This window comes from Oncorhynchus kisutch, linkage group LG16 (assembly GCF_002021735.2).
Source record: "Oncorhynchus kisutch isolate 150728-3 linkage group LG16, Okis_V2, whole genome shotgun sequence".
In the NCBI taxonomy this organism is placed as follows: domain Eukaryota; kingdom Metazoa; phylum Chordata; class Actinopteri; order Salmoniformes; family Salmonidae; genus Oncorhynchus; species Oncorhynchus kisutch.
Genome location: NC_034189.2, coordinates 41812629 through 41828165, shown reverse-complemented (window position 1 = coordinate 41828165; position 15537 = coordinate 41812629). Strand labels below are relative to the sequence as shown.

The 15537-nt window shown below is 41.7% G+C and overlaps 1 protein-coding gene across 1 annotated transcript; it reads right to left on the bottom strand.

Annotated features, from left to right (window-relative positions):
* Positions 1-4060: 4060 nt before the first annotated feature.
* Positions 4061-14310, bottom strand: LOC109878159 (zinc finger protein 570-like). The gene is made up of 2 exons (XM_020470377.2): positions 13865-14310; positions 4061-7317 (listed from the first exon to the last, which is right to left on the bottom strand). Exons 1-2 carry the CDS (start codon positions 14151-14153, stop codon positions 6371-6373), a joined length of 1236 nt encoding a protein of 411 aa, XP_020325966.1. The 5' UTR covers positions 14154-14310; the 3' UTR covers positions 4061-6370.
* Positions 14311-15537: the final 1227 nt, after the last annotated feature.

Genomic DNA, 15537 nt, shown 5'->3' with positions numbered 1-15537 from the left:
TTAAGTATATTTAAAACTGTGGCATCCCAAGTGGTGCAGTGTCCTAAGGCTGTGCTACTAGAGATTCTGGGTTCGAGTCCAGGCTCTGTCGCGACCGGGAGACCCATGGGGCGGCGCACTATTGGCCCAGCGTCGTCCGGGTTAGGGGAGGGTTTGGCCGGCAGGGAAGTCCTTGTCCCGTTGCGCACTAGCTACTCCTGTGGCGGGCTTTGCGCAGTGCATGCTGACACGGTCACCAGGTATACGGTGTTTCCTCCGACACATTGGTGCGGCTGGCTTCTGGGTTAAGCAGGCATTGTGGCAAGAAGCAGTGCGGCTTGGCCAAGTTGTGTTTCAGAGGACGCACGGCTCTTGAACTTCGCATCTCCCGAGTCCGTACGGCAGTTGCAGCGATGAGACAAGACTAACTACCAAATTGGATACCATAAAATTGGAGTTAACCCCCCCCACAAAAAAAAAAGTATATTTAAAACTATATACTTTTACTGAAGTAGTATTTTGCTGGGTGACTTTCACTTGAGTAATTTTCTATTAAGGTAACTTTACTTTTACTCAAGTATGACAACTGGGTACTTTTTCCACCACCAACACGGGAGAATTGCAGATTGCCTGGTCCGACGAATCCTGGTTCCTGTTGCGTCATGCTGATGGCAGAGTCAGGATTTGGCATAAGCAGCATGAGTCCATGGCCCCATCCTGCCTGATGTCACTGGAGTCAACCGTACAGGCTGGTGGTGTAATGGTGTGTGGACTGTTTTCCTGGCACGTTAGGTCCCTTGATACCAATTGAGCAACGTGTCCATTCCATGAAGAATTCAGGCTGTTCTGGAGGCAAAGGGTGGTCCAACCCAGTACTAGATGGGTGTACCTAATAAAGTGGTTACTGAGTGTACATGTGTGTAATTCATTGTTTATCATTCAGTGTTAAATTTACATTGTTTTAGAGATCTCCTGAATCAAATTATCTGTAAGTCATATGTTGCCTACATTGTACTTGCCTGGATACCAGAGAAGTACATTTCTTAAATACACTAACGTCTGTGAATTTACAGTGTTTGATTCTGGAAATGGTCCTCTACAAGTCGGAATATTACAATACAATTACATTTGAACTTACTCTACTGGGTGTCTGTCGTTGGGTCGAAAATTCTGAAAGAATATCCACAGGTTTATAATTAAACCAACTTCTAAAAGCGCTGGTAGTGTATTCAGATATCTATCACCTGAAGCATGTGCAAAACCATGTAAACAACAGATCATGCCTCCATTCTGCTCCGCCCCACCTACAGGCAGAAACTTCAACAGGAAGCTCCTGTGGTAAGGACTCTTCAACATTGGTCTGACCAATCAGAATCTATGCTTCAAGATCATTTTCATTCACGTGGACAGGTAAATGTTCCGGGTCGCCTCAGAATAGTATTGACGTATAACACGGTGTGACAGGGTTCATCAGGAAGTGCATAGAGGATGTTGTTCCCACTGTGTCAATTACAATTTATCCAAACCAAAAACAGTGGATAGATGGCCGCATTCGCATGAACCACCACCTTTAACCATGGCAAGGTGACTAGGAACATGGACATGTACAAATAGACCAGCTACGACCTCTGTAAGGCAATCAAAGAGGAAAAACGACAGTACAGGGACAAAGTGGGAGTCGCAATTCATAGGCTCAGACACAAGATGTATGTGGCAGGGACACCAGACAATCACTGATTATAAAGGGAATGCCAGCCACATTGTGGAAACCGACACCTCCCTCCCAGGCGAGCTAAACGCCTTTATCCGTTTAGAGGAAAACACTTACGAGAACTGTGTTTTCTCGTTCTCCTCGGCTGGCGCAAGTAAGTCATCTAAGTACGTTAACCCTTGCAAGGCTGCTGCCCCAGACGGCATCCCAAGCCACGTCCTCAGAGCATGTAGAGACCAGCTGGCTGGAGTGTTTTACAGACATATTCAACCTCTCAATATCCCAGTCTGTTGTGCCCACTTGCTTCAAGATCCCCAGCACTGTCCATGTACCCAAGAAAGCGAATATAACTTAACTAAACGACTGCTTCCCTGTAGCACTCACTTCTGTCATCATGAAGTTTTGAGAGGCTAATTAAGGATCATATCACCTCCACCTAACCCAATCCCCACTACAATCTGCATATTGCCCCAACAGATCAGACGACACACACCGTCTTATCCCACCTGGACAATAGAAATACCTATGTAAGAATGCTGTTCGACTACAGCTCAGCCTTCAACACCATAGTGCCCTCCAAGCCCATCACTGTGCAATAGGAAAATTAGGGTCCTGGAAAGCCTGACAGGCCAACCCAAACTGGCGAAGGTAGGCAACAACACCTCCCCCACGCTGATCCTCAACACGGAGGACCCTCAGCGGTGCGTGCTCAGCCCCCTACTGTACTCCCTTCTTCACCCATGACTGTGTGGCCATGCACATCTACAAGTCAACCAAGTCGGCTGACAACACAACAGTGGTAGGCCTGTTGACCAACGGCGATGAGGTGGGAGCCCTGTTGGAGCGGTGCCAGGACAATAACATGTCCCTCAACTTCAACAAAACGAAGGAACTGAGCGTGGAATACAGAAGACAGCACACCCCCATCCATGTCGACGGGACTGCAGTTGAGAGGGTCAAAAGCTTCAAGTTCATTGGCGTGCACATCACTGACAATCTGAAATGGTCCCTTCACACGGACAGCGTGGTGAAGAAGGAGTAACAGCACCTCTTCAACCTCAGGAGGCTGAAGAAATTTGGCTTGGCCCCTAAGACCCCCCCCCCCCCAAACTACTACAGATGCAACTGCAGGGCTCTCCAGGAGGTGCATTCAGCCCTACGCATCACCGGGGGCACACTGCCTGCCCTCCAGAAAATCTACAGCACCTGGTATCACAGAAAGGCCAACAAGATCAAGAACTTCAGCCAACCGAGCAAAGGCCTGTTCACCCCGCTACCATCTAGAAGAAGACAGTACAGGTGCATCAAAGCTGGGACTGAGAGACTGAGAAACAGCTCATATCTCCAGGTCATCAGACTGTTAAACAGTCACCACTAGCCTTAGTCATTGTTCTAGCCGGCTACCACTCGGTACTCTGCTGTCATTATTAAAGTTCAATGTTTACATTGCATATACTGTATTCTAGTCATGGCTCACCCTATATAACATAATGCTGTACACACCTTTTCTATTCATATACTGTCTTTACACACCATTACATGTATATATTTTTACATTGAGTATACTAATCATTAAGAACACCTTCATGAAATTGAGTTCCTCCCTCCCCATGGGCCAGGGATGCTGGCCCCTGTTGACTCCAATGCTTCCCACAGTTGTGTCAAGTGGGCTGGATGTCTTTTGGATGTTGGACTATTCCTAATACACACAGAAAACTGTTGAGTGTGAAAAACCCAGCAGCGTTGCAGTTCTTGACCAACTGAAACTGGTGTGCCTGGCTCCTAATTCCATACTCCATTCAAAGGCCCATACATCTTTTGTCTTGCCCATTCACCCTCTGAATGGCACACACACACACAATCCATGTGTCAATTGTCTCAAGGCTTAAAAATCCTTCTTTAACCTTTGTCCTCCCCTTCATCGACACTGATTGAAGTTGATTTAGCAAGTGGCATCAATAAGGGATCATAGCTTTCTCACCTGGATTCACCTTCAGAAAGTATTCACACCCCTTGACTTCTCCCCCACATTTTGTTGTGTTACAACCTGAATTTAAAATGGATTCAATTGCAATTTTAATAATGTCAGAGTGGTATTATATATTTAGAAATGTTGTGTTACTAATGATTTCTATACTCAGTGTATATACATTATATGTCATCACAGTATATTTATAGTCCAGTCTCTGGCATTGCTCGTTCTGATATTTCCCCAAAAAAATCTGGATTATGTATTACTGGAGCTAAAAACACAAGCATTTCGCTGAGCCTGCGATAACATCTGCAAATCTGTGTACACGACCAATAAACTTTGATTTGATAATCCAGAAAATCATGTTTGGGTGAACACACACACGTGCACACAGGCTGGCTGTGAACTGATAGATTTGTGAAGAAGTGTTATTTTATTAACCCTATTTGAAGGGGTTAGTCAGTTATAGTGCATTGGGGAAAGTATTCAGGCCCCTTTACTTTTTTGATACATTACAGCCTTATTCTAAAATGCATGAAATAGTTTCCCCCCCTTGTCAATCTACACACAATACCCCATAATGACAAAGCAAAAACAGGTTGTTAGATGAGACATTTTTGCAAATGTATTAAAAATAAAACCGAAATACCTTATTTACAAGTATTCAGACCCTTTGCTATGACACTCGAAATTGAACTCAGCTGCATCCTGTTTCCATTGATCCTCCCTGAGATGTTTCACCTGTGGTAATTTCAATTGATTGAACATGATTTGGAAAGGCACACACCTGTCTATATAAGGTCCCGCAGTTGACAGTGCATGTCAGAGCAAAAACCAAGTCATGAGGTCGACGGAATTGTCCGTAGAGCTCCGAGACAGGATTGTGTCGAGGAACAAATTTGAGAAAGGGTTCCAAAAAATGGCTGCAGCATTGAAGATCCCCAAGAGCACGGTGGCCTCAATCTTTCTTAAAAATTGAAGGAGTTTGGAACCACCAAGGCTCTTCCTAGAGCTGTCCACTTGGCCAAAAACAGAGCAATCGGGGGAGAAGGGCCTTGGGAGGCGACCAAGAACCCAATGATCACTCTGACAGAGCTCCAGACTTTCTCTGGAAATGGGAGAACCTTAATTGACTTTTAAAGATGAGATGGCCTCAATGGCACTGCCCATTCTCTCACAGACACCATCGTGACACAGAGATGTTATGTTTATGGTCCATGCCCATCACCTTTTATAGTACAGCGCCCAGTGGCAAGAAGTGACATCCTAAGAAAACAAACTATAGGCCAACAACAAATGTCTCCTAGCCTCCCACACATAGGCTACTTTCTGTCCCTAACACAAACTAAATATAAAAACGAAAAACATTTCTATCAAAACTCAAACAAAATTTAAAAAACTAGCAAATAAAGTCTAAAAACGAACTAAATTTAATTTCTAATATATATATATTTTTTAAGAATATTAAATCACAAAACTATAATAACCTTGCAGCGATCCCTAGCGGCTTTTCAGGCTATAAATATGCAGAGGCGGGTTGCTAGTGACCAGCGTAAGCTTGCTAGATGTAGCCTAGGCATAAAGAAAAGCCTAGGCATAAACCAAAAAAAATCACTCAACTTTAGACATTTTTCAGATAACGCCTATAGCTAGCTCATGTTGTCACCTGTGAAGCCAACAAGAGTAATGAAATGCTTCCAGGTCAAGTGTAATTACTTAAAAGTTAGTCATGTCACGTGAAACTGTAAAATGAATAATAAAGGCTCAAATTATTGTATTATCAACATATCTTATACTAGTCATAAAACACATGGACCTCTAAGTAATTTGGGGTCTTTTTAACAGGGTTCCAACTCTTTTCACAAAATTATTCTATGACTTTTCCATAAAATGTTTTATCATGACTTACAAGGAAGACAATACTCAATAGGGGGCAAAACACACAATAACACACCGAAGTAGGTATCATACATGCACACATAAACAATGCATCAATTCCCTAGGGGAAATTCCAGTTAGTTCAGGTAAAGAGTGGTTACTGGTGTCTCGTGGGCTGAACTGGAATCAAATGGTTTCTACTAGATTCAAATGGACCAGTTCAAGCGGCCGTTTGAGCTAGACTCGGTTACAGCTTGCATCAACGTGGGCTTCATCAGATCAAAATAATCGTATCACTATCGTTTGGATTCATTATTTGACAGATATTGTGCAGGGTTCACATGGAAAGTTAAAGATGACTATACAATGTAATCAAGTATAAAACTATGAACAATAGTAACTATTTGTAGTATTACAAATAGCAAAAGACAAGAGTATATTATTCACCCAAGAACCGTATCTCCACTCACAGGTGGAAGTTACAAAATGTGACAATCGTCTGACTGATGTCCATGTGTCCACTTAAGCATTGCTTTTTTTTGACTTAACCTAAATAGATTATTTTCAGTGTCTATTCTGATGACAATTCAATGCACTTTTGGCATTGTAACATTCCTCCCGTGTTCCTCTCATACACAATGTCAAAAAAAAGGCAGTCATTTCTAGTCATGGCAGTAATGTGGTCTCTTTCTCTCAGTCTCCCCAGTCAATTCAGATTCAAACAATTAGTGAAATATTTACAACAATCCTGACAGCAATATAGTTTATCGTTCATGTGATTATCCTCATATGAACTCATGTGACTACCGCCAGTGCTGAAAGATCTGCTACTATAGCGACAATGAGATTTTCCTCGTGTGAATCCTCATATGTGTTGTCAGATTACCTTTATGGCGAAAACTTTTGCCACAATAATGACAGCTATAAGATTTCTCCCCTGTGTGAATCCTAATGTGAGAACTCAGATTACTAGGACGAGCAAAACATTTGCCACAGACCTGGCAGCGATGTGGTTTCTCACCTGTGTGAATCCTCCTATGAAGTGTCAGCTCACCAACTCGAAAGAAACATTTGCCACAATCATGACAGCGATGAGGTTTCTCCCCTGTGTGAGTCTTTATGTGATAGTTCAGATACCCAACTTGAGAAAAACATTTGCCACATTCACCACAGCGATGCGGTTTCTCTCCTGTGTGGGCCTTCATGTGCAATTTCAAGCAGTCAATCCGAGTGAATACTTTGTCACAATCCTGACAGTGATACGATTTATCCCGTGTGTGGGTCCTCATATGAGAATCCAGTGTTCCCATCTGAGCAAAACATTCACCACAATCACTACAGCAAAATGATTTATCTTCTGTGTGACTACTCCTTTGCACTGGTGATTTCAAATCCATGGATTTTCTACCATTCAAGCTTTGTCCTTTTTCTGTCCATGTCTTCTTTAATTTGCCCTGGGGATGAGAGTCACTGGTTGTCTCTGAGGAATCATCTTCCTTAGGTTCTGTTTTGATCTGTTCAGTTGAGGCCATTCTGTCTTTGTATTCTTCACTTTGAGTTTGTGAGGACTGAGTTGAGTACTGATCATAGTCACTTTTCACCCAGGTAGGAGTGAATACAGAGTCTTCCTCCTCCTGGATGATACTGAATTCCCCCTGTTCCTCTTTAATCTGTATGGGGTTCCAATTATATTTCCCCAGACTGGGGCTCCACTCCTGCTTATAATGCTGCTGCTCGAGGGGAAACTCCTCTTCAGAGACAATGAACTGCTGGAAATCTGAAGGGAAGGAGAAAAGATGAGTTAGAAGTTAGAAGCTGATGAGCTAGGTACTGATGATCTGACATAAGATACATGGGGTCTAAGATAGCCTATGTTCAAGATTTCGCACTCATCTGTGCTGTTGTTGATTGGCGCAAACAGTTTGCATATAATAGTCAATCATTTTTACCAACAGCCGCAATCTGACTAATGATTATAATGGAGGGGGTATAGCTCATTACTGGTCTAAACAACACTAATGGTCCATAAAAAAACACAAGCGAGCAACTTTGTCTTCAGAAATCTCTGTTAACCCAGAACTTTATAGCCGAACCGAGAGGAGCCAGGTGCTGCTAATGAAGAGGGGTCTTGCGTGACTGAAGCGAGGATGGCGGAAGCAGGTGCAAACTTGGATCTTCAATCTAATGGCGGCGGAATAGAGGAAGAATGTAGAGTGTAGAGAATGGAAAAAGGAGCAAAGTTATGTGTCCTCTTACATGGCAGGAGTACAGTTTGTAGAAGAGGAGCAGATGGCCCAAATGCCAAACTTGAGGATTCCGTTTGTGATATTTCAACTGGTGGGAAAGTATTAGGTCAAGTTAAAGCTGAGAGGATCATAAGAAGTAGGCTAGTTTGATTTCTTGTACTTCCGCGGAGCAGAAGAGCATGTGTTGTGGCTCATCCGATTTGAAAATCCTGCTGTATTGTAGGGCACCCGTCCATGTGAAAACTCAGATTAAGGGGGTAATGTCGGGCGTTTCATGGGGAGTTGACATTATGCATGAGCATGAGCAGTACCACCCTCTCGGGCCCCGGAGGCGGCCCCGGAGGCTGGGGAGGGAGATATGGAACTTTGAAGGACAGAGTTAGAGCTAGTTCATTTTGTTTTAGTTTGTCCCCCCCTCAAATGGAATGGAGTTGAATTATTTCACCGCAGTTCAGTTGGTGGTAGCGGTGATGCACCATAAACATTGGATGCCAACTGCTATTAAACACAGGAGAAGAAAGGGTTAACATGTCCGTAGTTTTCCTGTCAAATTCGGCTACTCAGAAAACGAAGTCGCAGGTGGAAATGTATTGGTCACAGGTTTTTGGGCTACTTCTACATTTTTCTTAATAAAAAAAAAACTCTATTAATTACACTGACTATCTGCTGAGTGGTAGAGGCAGAGGCAGTAGTTTACTAGAGCCAAAACAGAAAGGGAGAGAAACTGAGAAATAATCATTCAACAGTTTCAGAGAGAGGATCGAACGATGTGTTTCTTTATGGGTAGGCTATATAACCAGGGCGTCCTGTCGTACCGGGGACGATACAAAAATATGGCTGGGATAGGTTCGGGACAATAGATCCAAAATTCATCCAACTAGGCCTACTGTAGGTTCATCCCCAAATGTTAAAAAGCAATGAAGATGACGCAACAGATCAGAACTTTTAGCTTAAAAATGTTGATAAACTATTATTTCTATATATTATAAGAGCAGCAATGTGCACAAAGCAGTAGGCTGTGTGTGAATGTTCTAAAAATGCAATTAGTGGGAAGACCGCACATGCAGGTGGATTCGTGTGAGAAATGTAGAAAGAGTGGGAATCTACAAATGGAACGAGTAACAAGGGCTGCTAATATGACTAGGATTGTGGATGCTGACTGCCTCCGCTCCTATTGCAAGGTGAGTGAGGTGTGCAACAGGCCTTTCTCTCCAGTCATGACCATTTGATCTGAACGAACTGTGACTCAAGTACGTCAAAAGAATCAAGACTTTATCCTACATGATAATTGTCAAACATGACTGGCATTTAGACTACATTTATGTCATTGACAGCTCACACCCTGTGGTAAATCAGGGATTTACTCGCCAATGTTCACACAGGAATGTGCCTCTACACAGACGTTTTCCCACCGAAACTCTAACTAGGGATGCACGTTATATCAGTAAGCATATCGGCCGATATTAACTAAAAATGCCAAAATTGGCATCGGCCCGATGTCTAGTTTAACGCCGATGTGCAAACCTGATGTCATAGCTGACGTGCATACCTATATAAACGTACGTGCATACCTATATAAACGTACGTGCATACCTATATAAACGTACACAGAACAAAAGCAGAAAAATATTAAGCACACAGTTCCAACAACGAAACAAGTTCGAGCAGTCATTTGAAAGAGTAAGAAAATTTCAGAGACAACTCAAAGGCGAAATCCATTAATGCCAAGATAATGGAATTCATTGCCTTTGACAATCAACCGTTCTCTGCCGTGGATAATGTTTGCTTTCACCGAATGGTCGAGCACCTCGAGCCCCGGTACACACAACCAAGTAGGCGCTATTTTTCAGATGTTGCCCTACCGGAGTTGCACAGTATTGTTGAAACGCACACCCATGAGCTACTTGCTATGGGCGTCACTGTTATTAGCTTCACGACTGGCGTTTTGGACCAGCGGTTTTAGGCCCATGAGCATGCAGAGTCTGACAGCACAGTGGGCTGACGAGGATTTTGTACTGAGGAAAGTCGTATTGCCCAAGAATGTGCTGGTTGTCATACCGCTGCTGCCATTTCAATGGCATTTGAGAACATGTTTGAAACTTAAAAACATGAACACACTCCTAGCTTCATTTCGAACAACTGACCCGAGAAATAAGCTCATCAACTGTGGCTGCAGCAGACGTGATGCCCTCTGTCATGGCATTGAAACTCCTGCTCAACAAAACTACCGACAAAGACCAAGGTGTTAAAACTTGCAAAAGTACTCTACAAGAGGCTATGAACAAGCGATTCGGCGGCATTCTCTGTGAGCCTCTTTACTGTGTCGCCACCTTGCTCGATGCTAGGTAAAAGGACCGATACTTCGATGCAGACAAGAAACAGGGTTTACGTGAATGTTACAGACAGAGCTGGACAAGATGGAAACGGACACAGTGACATATGTAAATGCCAACAAAATAACTTTTTGGTCAGTGTGTGTGTGTGTTTCAACGATTTAACTGTACTAGAATGCTTAAAAGGCCGGTAAAATGTTAAGTATCGGTATCAGGGTTTTTTGGCAGGGAAATATCGGATATCTGTATCAGCCAAAAATGTCATATCGATGCATCCATAACTCGTTCTAAAGCGAATACTGGAACAATATTTCTAACATAGAATGTGGGGAATGGTCAGAGGCGATCTAAAGAATAATAATGTCATGTTGGTTGTTATTTTGTGATGTCATTAAAAATGTTAAAGGAAATACTCTAACTTGAAAAGTATATACACTACATGTAAGAAGTATCCATCCTCCACATTGTGTATGAAATATAAAAAATTATGACTATTTTTGTTAACCGCTACTGGATCGGTCCCCCCCGCAAGACGGTTGAGCTAACGTGCGCTAATGTGATTAGCATGAGGTTGTAAGTAACAAGAACATTTACCAGGACATAGACATATGTATTATCTTTTACCAGATCTAATGTGTTATTCTCCTACATAAATTTCACATTTACACAAACTTCAAAGTGTTTCCTTTTTAAGGGTATCAAAAATATGCATATCCTTGCTTCAGGTCCTGAGCTACAGACAGTTAGATTTGGGTATGTCATTTTAGACAAAAATTGAAAAAAAGGGGCGGATCCTTAAGAGGCTTTTAAGAGAGGGATGTGAGCTAAGAAACTATAAGAGGAAATTGTTTCTATAACTTTGTACAAGTGAGTAGACACTGCCCCTTGAGTGAGGTCAGAGAGTGTCAGGCTCACGAACTGCCCCTTTTGAAGAACTGTTTAAAATGAGGGGTTAAGAATTAACATATCAGACCAGAGAGGCATTTAGCTGCAGCTCACCTCCAAAGTGGTTCGAACTCTCTGCCTCATGTTGAAATCTCAACACGAGGCAGAGACAATAACATCACCTCCCGGACAATCACTGGTATGGCTGATTAGCTGTCCTAAGTAAAGTATCTAGAAAGGGGAACTTATGTGGGACCATTCTACTACTCTCCTCAAATCACCGTAATACACTACTCGCTTCACCACAATGGGAACCATCGACCCGGCTGGCTGGCCTATCTTCAAAGAATCATCTTCCAGAGTGAATGGAAGAATAACACTAGAAGAGACAGGTGGGGACTCCTTTTGGACAATCAGAGCCCGACAAGCGTGCTGCACAAATGCCCAGCACCCTATCCAAGAAGGCCTGATACCGACAGAAATCCATGAAAAACCAAGACATTTACACGTAAATACATTCATGATTTCTTACTTCAAAACGGGTGGCGGTTCATGTGCAAAGTATATGATAACTGTGAGAGTAGTTTCTAAATGTACCAAAGTATTATGTCTCTGTCCCTCCCTTTCTCTCGCCCTCCCCATCTCCTTTGTAACAAGCCGCCATATTGCGTAACTCCGCTAGGGACCTGTTTTAATGTATTAAGTGTGCATGTTTATCCTGTGTTACCATTTAGTTAGTAAATACATAATTAAACCCTTTTGTGTAGTACTGAATCATAAGTAAGGCTCGGGTTTTTGCAGATGCAGGAGGTTACAACTGTTCAGAATTGTGAAATGATATGATTACTGGTTATGGTTATGATTAATACGTTGACTGTTTTATGGATATGATAGGTTTTAACTCAAGAGATGGTAACTCTTTAAACAACCCCAAATCCTAATGAGTTTATTGTTACATGAATAATTTAAAATCGGGTAACAATTAAACATAGTTAGTTGATTTGATAAATAACGGTCATCAGATTAATGAAAGTAAGGTCACGACAGCCAATGAAATCATTGTGAATGACCTTGGTCCAAGAGTAGACCCATGTCGACATATAATTTTTTTTTTTAATCGCCAGTTTGGGACGATTTAAATTTCACTTTGGGGACAATTCTGGGACGGTGAAGAAAAAAGTCAGTCTTGAGCCCTGCATGTCACAACCTAGCTAGCATTGGCCAGAAAGTCAGAGGAGAGAGAGAACTGTGTACAGTGGAGCCGAGGAGAGGACAGAGAGGAACCTATTAACGCCATTACTGACTGTTCAGAGGGATGGAAGTCTGCAGCCACACATGAATTTTAAAAAAATTATGAAAGACATAAAAGACAAAAAGGAAACTGTTGGAGCTTTTGGATTTCTATACTCTAGTTGAAAATAAGATTATTTTAGAGCAATGTGCCTTGTATTAATACCATTTTAAATGAATGTTAAAAAAATTACAAAAAACATACATTTTAACCATTCACTATCACGAACCAATAACAAAGGGCGAAATGCAGAGAACAAGGTAAAGCGATTGGATTTAGATTGTCATTATGGAGACACTCATTGGATAAAGGTGGCAACTTTTCAGTAGTCAATAAAGTGCCAATGGCCTCAAAGACGGTGTTTTGGAGGATATATTGGCACGGTGTTGCAAACCATTATCACCTTTATACAACGGGTTACCAACATATTCAAATAATGATTGACGTATTTTCATTAAAACGTTACTTTTAGAGACACGACCCAGTCGATCAGTCTTTTTGTTCTGCATCTATGGACGTGACCCAGTTGTTTGTTCTAAATGTTCCATGCCATATGTTCTTATCCCTTACTTGCTAGCTAACCAACTAAGGCAAATTTACAGTCATGTCAAAAAAAAGTGCAGCCAGATTAACAATAAAGTAGCCGCATTTGCTTAAACTGTTTTCTTGTGACATTTATTTGGATGCAGCCATAATAATTAGCTGAGGCGCAATTTCGCCTCGCATAGAAAATCACTTGTCAAGACACTTGTTCAGAGATGCTAGCCAACAACACAGCAAACACAATCACTTCAAACTGAAGCTGGACAGACTGCAAACTAGCCGCCCTTGTTTTGTTTTCTATTCTTTTGTATATTTATCCAGAAAAATGATGCCAGCTGATTCATGATTTCGACTGGCTGAGAAACACTGCCTGTCTGTCTGTCTCATCCCAACATGCTCATTACTATGGGACAGCAGGAGATCAAATTTGAATATTGAAACAATTTTGCAAATGTGGAGAGAGGTATATACAAATCTCCGCTGTTCAAAACTAAATGTTAATCTAAAATAAATGTGAGATAATGTCTAGATGCTTTTTTATAGTGGAGATCAAGTTAATAAATTGCCTGGCTGGGCTAATGAGACAGTGGATTGCGCAGTCAGGTGGAACAGAGTAACAGAGTAGGCATTTTAATGTCATATATTTAGCCGGTGGCAATTTATAGATTATAAACTGGGTGGTTCAAGCCCTGAATGCTGATTGGCTGACAGCCGTGATATATCAGACAGTATACCATAGGTATGACAACATGTGTTGTTACTGCTCTAATTACGTTGGTAACCAGTTTATAATAACAATAACGCACCTCTGGGGTTTGTGGTATATGGCCAATATACCACGGCTAAGGGCTCTATACATGTACTCCGTGTTGCGTCGAGCGTAAGAACAGCCCTTAGCCGTGGCCCTCTGGCTTTTTTGGTTAAATAGACACCGGCCGGAATGCGGTTCAGGATTCAAGATTATACACACCCGTTGTATAATCTGGCAACCCTTCAGGGTTTGACAGTTACAAATCGATAGCCCACCTTCGTCTTCAGCATCAGCCGCGGGGGAATTGCCCGAAGGACTGTTGGTTCTCGATGAACCACAGGTAACAAACGTCTGCCCTTCTATGCCACTCACCGACCTGTACCTCGACTCAGTCAGGCTGAGTTGCTTCTCTAGCATTTTGATTTGCTCTTTGCTTTGAAAGACTTCTACACTTAACGCTCCACAGCAATCCTCTACTAATTTGCAAATCTCTGTCACGGCAGCGGAGGCTAGAATGTCCATGACGGAGCTTATCCGTTGACGTAAAACACTCGTCTCCGACATTGTAAACCCTTGTTTTGTTTTTTAACCGGTCACAATTACTTATTCTATTCAGATTCTAAGCGTTTTTTTCCCAGCAGCTTATTCGCGAAATAATACTATTTGTAAAGAATATATGGCTTTTTGTTATCAGTGTTTCGCCATCTTTGATAACTGTGTTCTTGCGAGTGCATCCGGTCAGATTTTAGATGGGAGGGAAAAAGCTATAGAAAGCGCCACCTACCGCGTGGAGAATAGAAGGCGCCTTACTCAGAGTTAAATCTTTGAACACTGATTGGATTTGGTGTATCCTCTGACTGCATGATTTATTCCTATGGTTTGCAGAATCATTGTTTAATAATTGAGTAAATCATGGTTTTTATTATGGTTGTTGGTTATCAACTTGAATAAACGATTTAGCACTGGAGTAATCTTTACCTCAGACAAACTGAGGTTGTAATCGTCTCAAGATCTTGAGAAAAACGTAATTAATATTGTTCATTTCTAGTACATATGCTTGTTTTTACCATAGATATAGAATATGGTCCGTTTTTTTTGTACACCATATCTTACTGGAGACCCTCTTATCCAAATAAGGCTGTAAAAACATTCCATGCAAAATGTCTCCTCTAAACACATCCCTATATCCAGTCCACACCCATTACTGTATTTAACAGAGCCTTAGCCGAGCCAAAGGCCGGTCTCGGTAAACAGGTCAATTGAGGCTCAATAAATAAATGGACGTTTCTATAGACTTTCTGTTCTCATCACAAATCTTTTCTCATCCCATTTTATGCTGTCAACCAAAAGCACCATATCCAATGTTTTTTGTTGTCATATTGTTCCATAGATGATCGTAGACATTAGTTATCTTCCTGAAAGTACTAGCCCGTACAATGTTATATATTATATACACACACTTAAAAAATGTTTTACTTGAAAACAATACCAGTTTAAGTATATAGAAATACATTTTTATTCGAAATTACAACCTATTTAACCCATTGGTGAACACTTATTTAAAGTAACATACAGTAAAATAATGCAAATGTTCAAAGCAGTTAGAAATCTTATTGCACTGAATTGTGTGTTGCTAAGAAGATAGTCAACATTGTGAAGCATCTTATGGTCTAACATGCGCAAATGAATGGGTATTGTGTGCCACATGCGAGGTTCCTCCAGCCCTGGCCCACTACAAAAGGAGTGGTAGTTTAATCTGCCATATTTGAATCTGTCATACAGTTCTGGGACCAGGCTACCTGCCATTAATTTCCAGGTTACCATAAATAAAGGTTAAATAAATAAAGTATTTGCAGTGCTCTGGCTGTGGTTGTAAATTCCTGAACGGTCAACCCACTTTTTTTTGTTGTCATTTAGCAGATGACTTACAGGAGCAATTAGGGTTAAG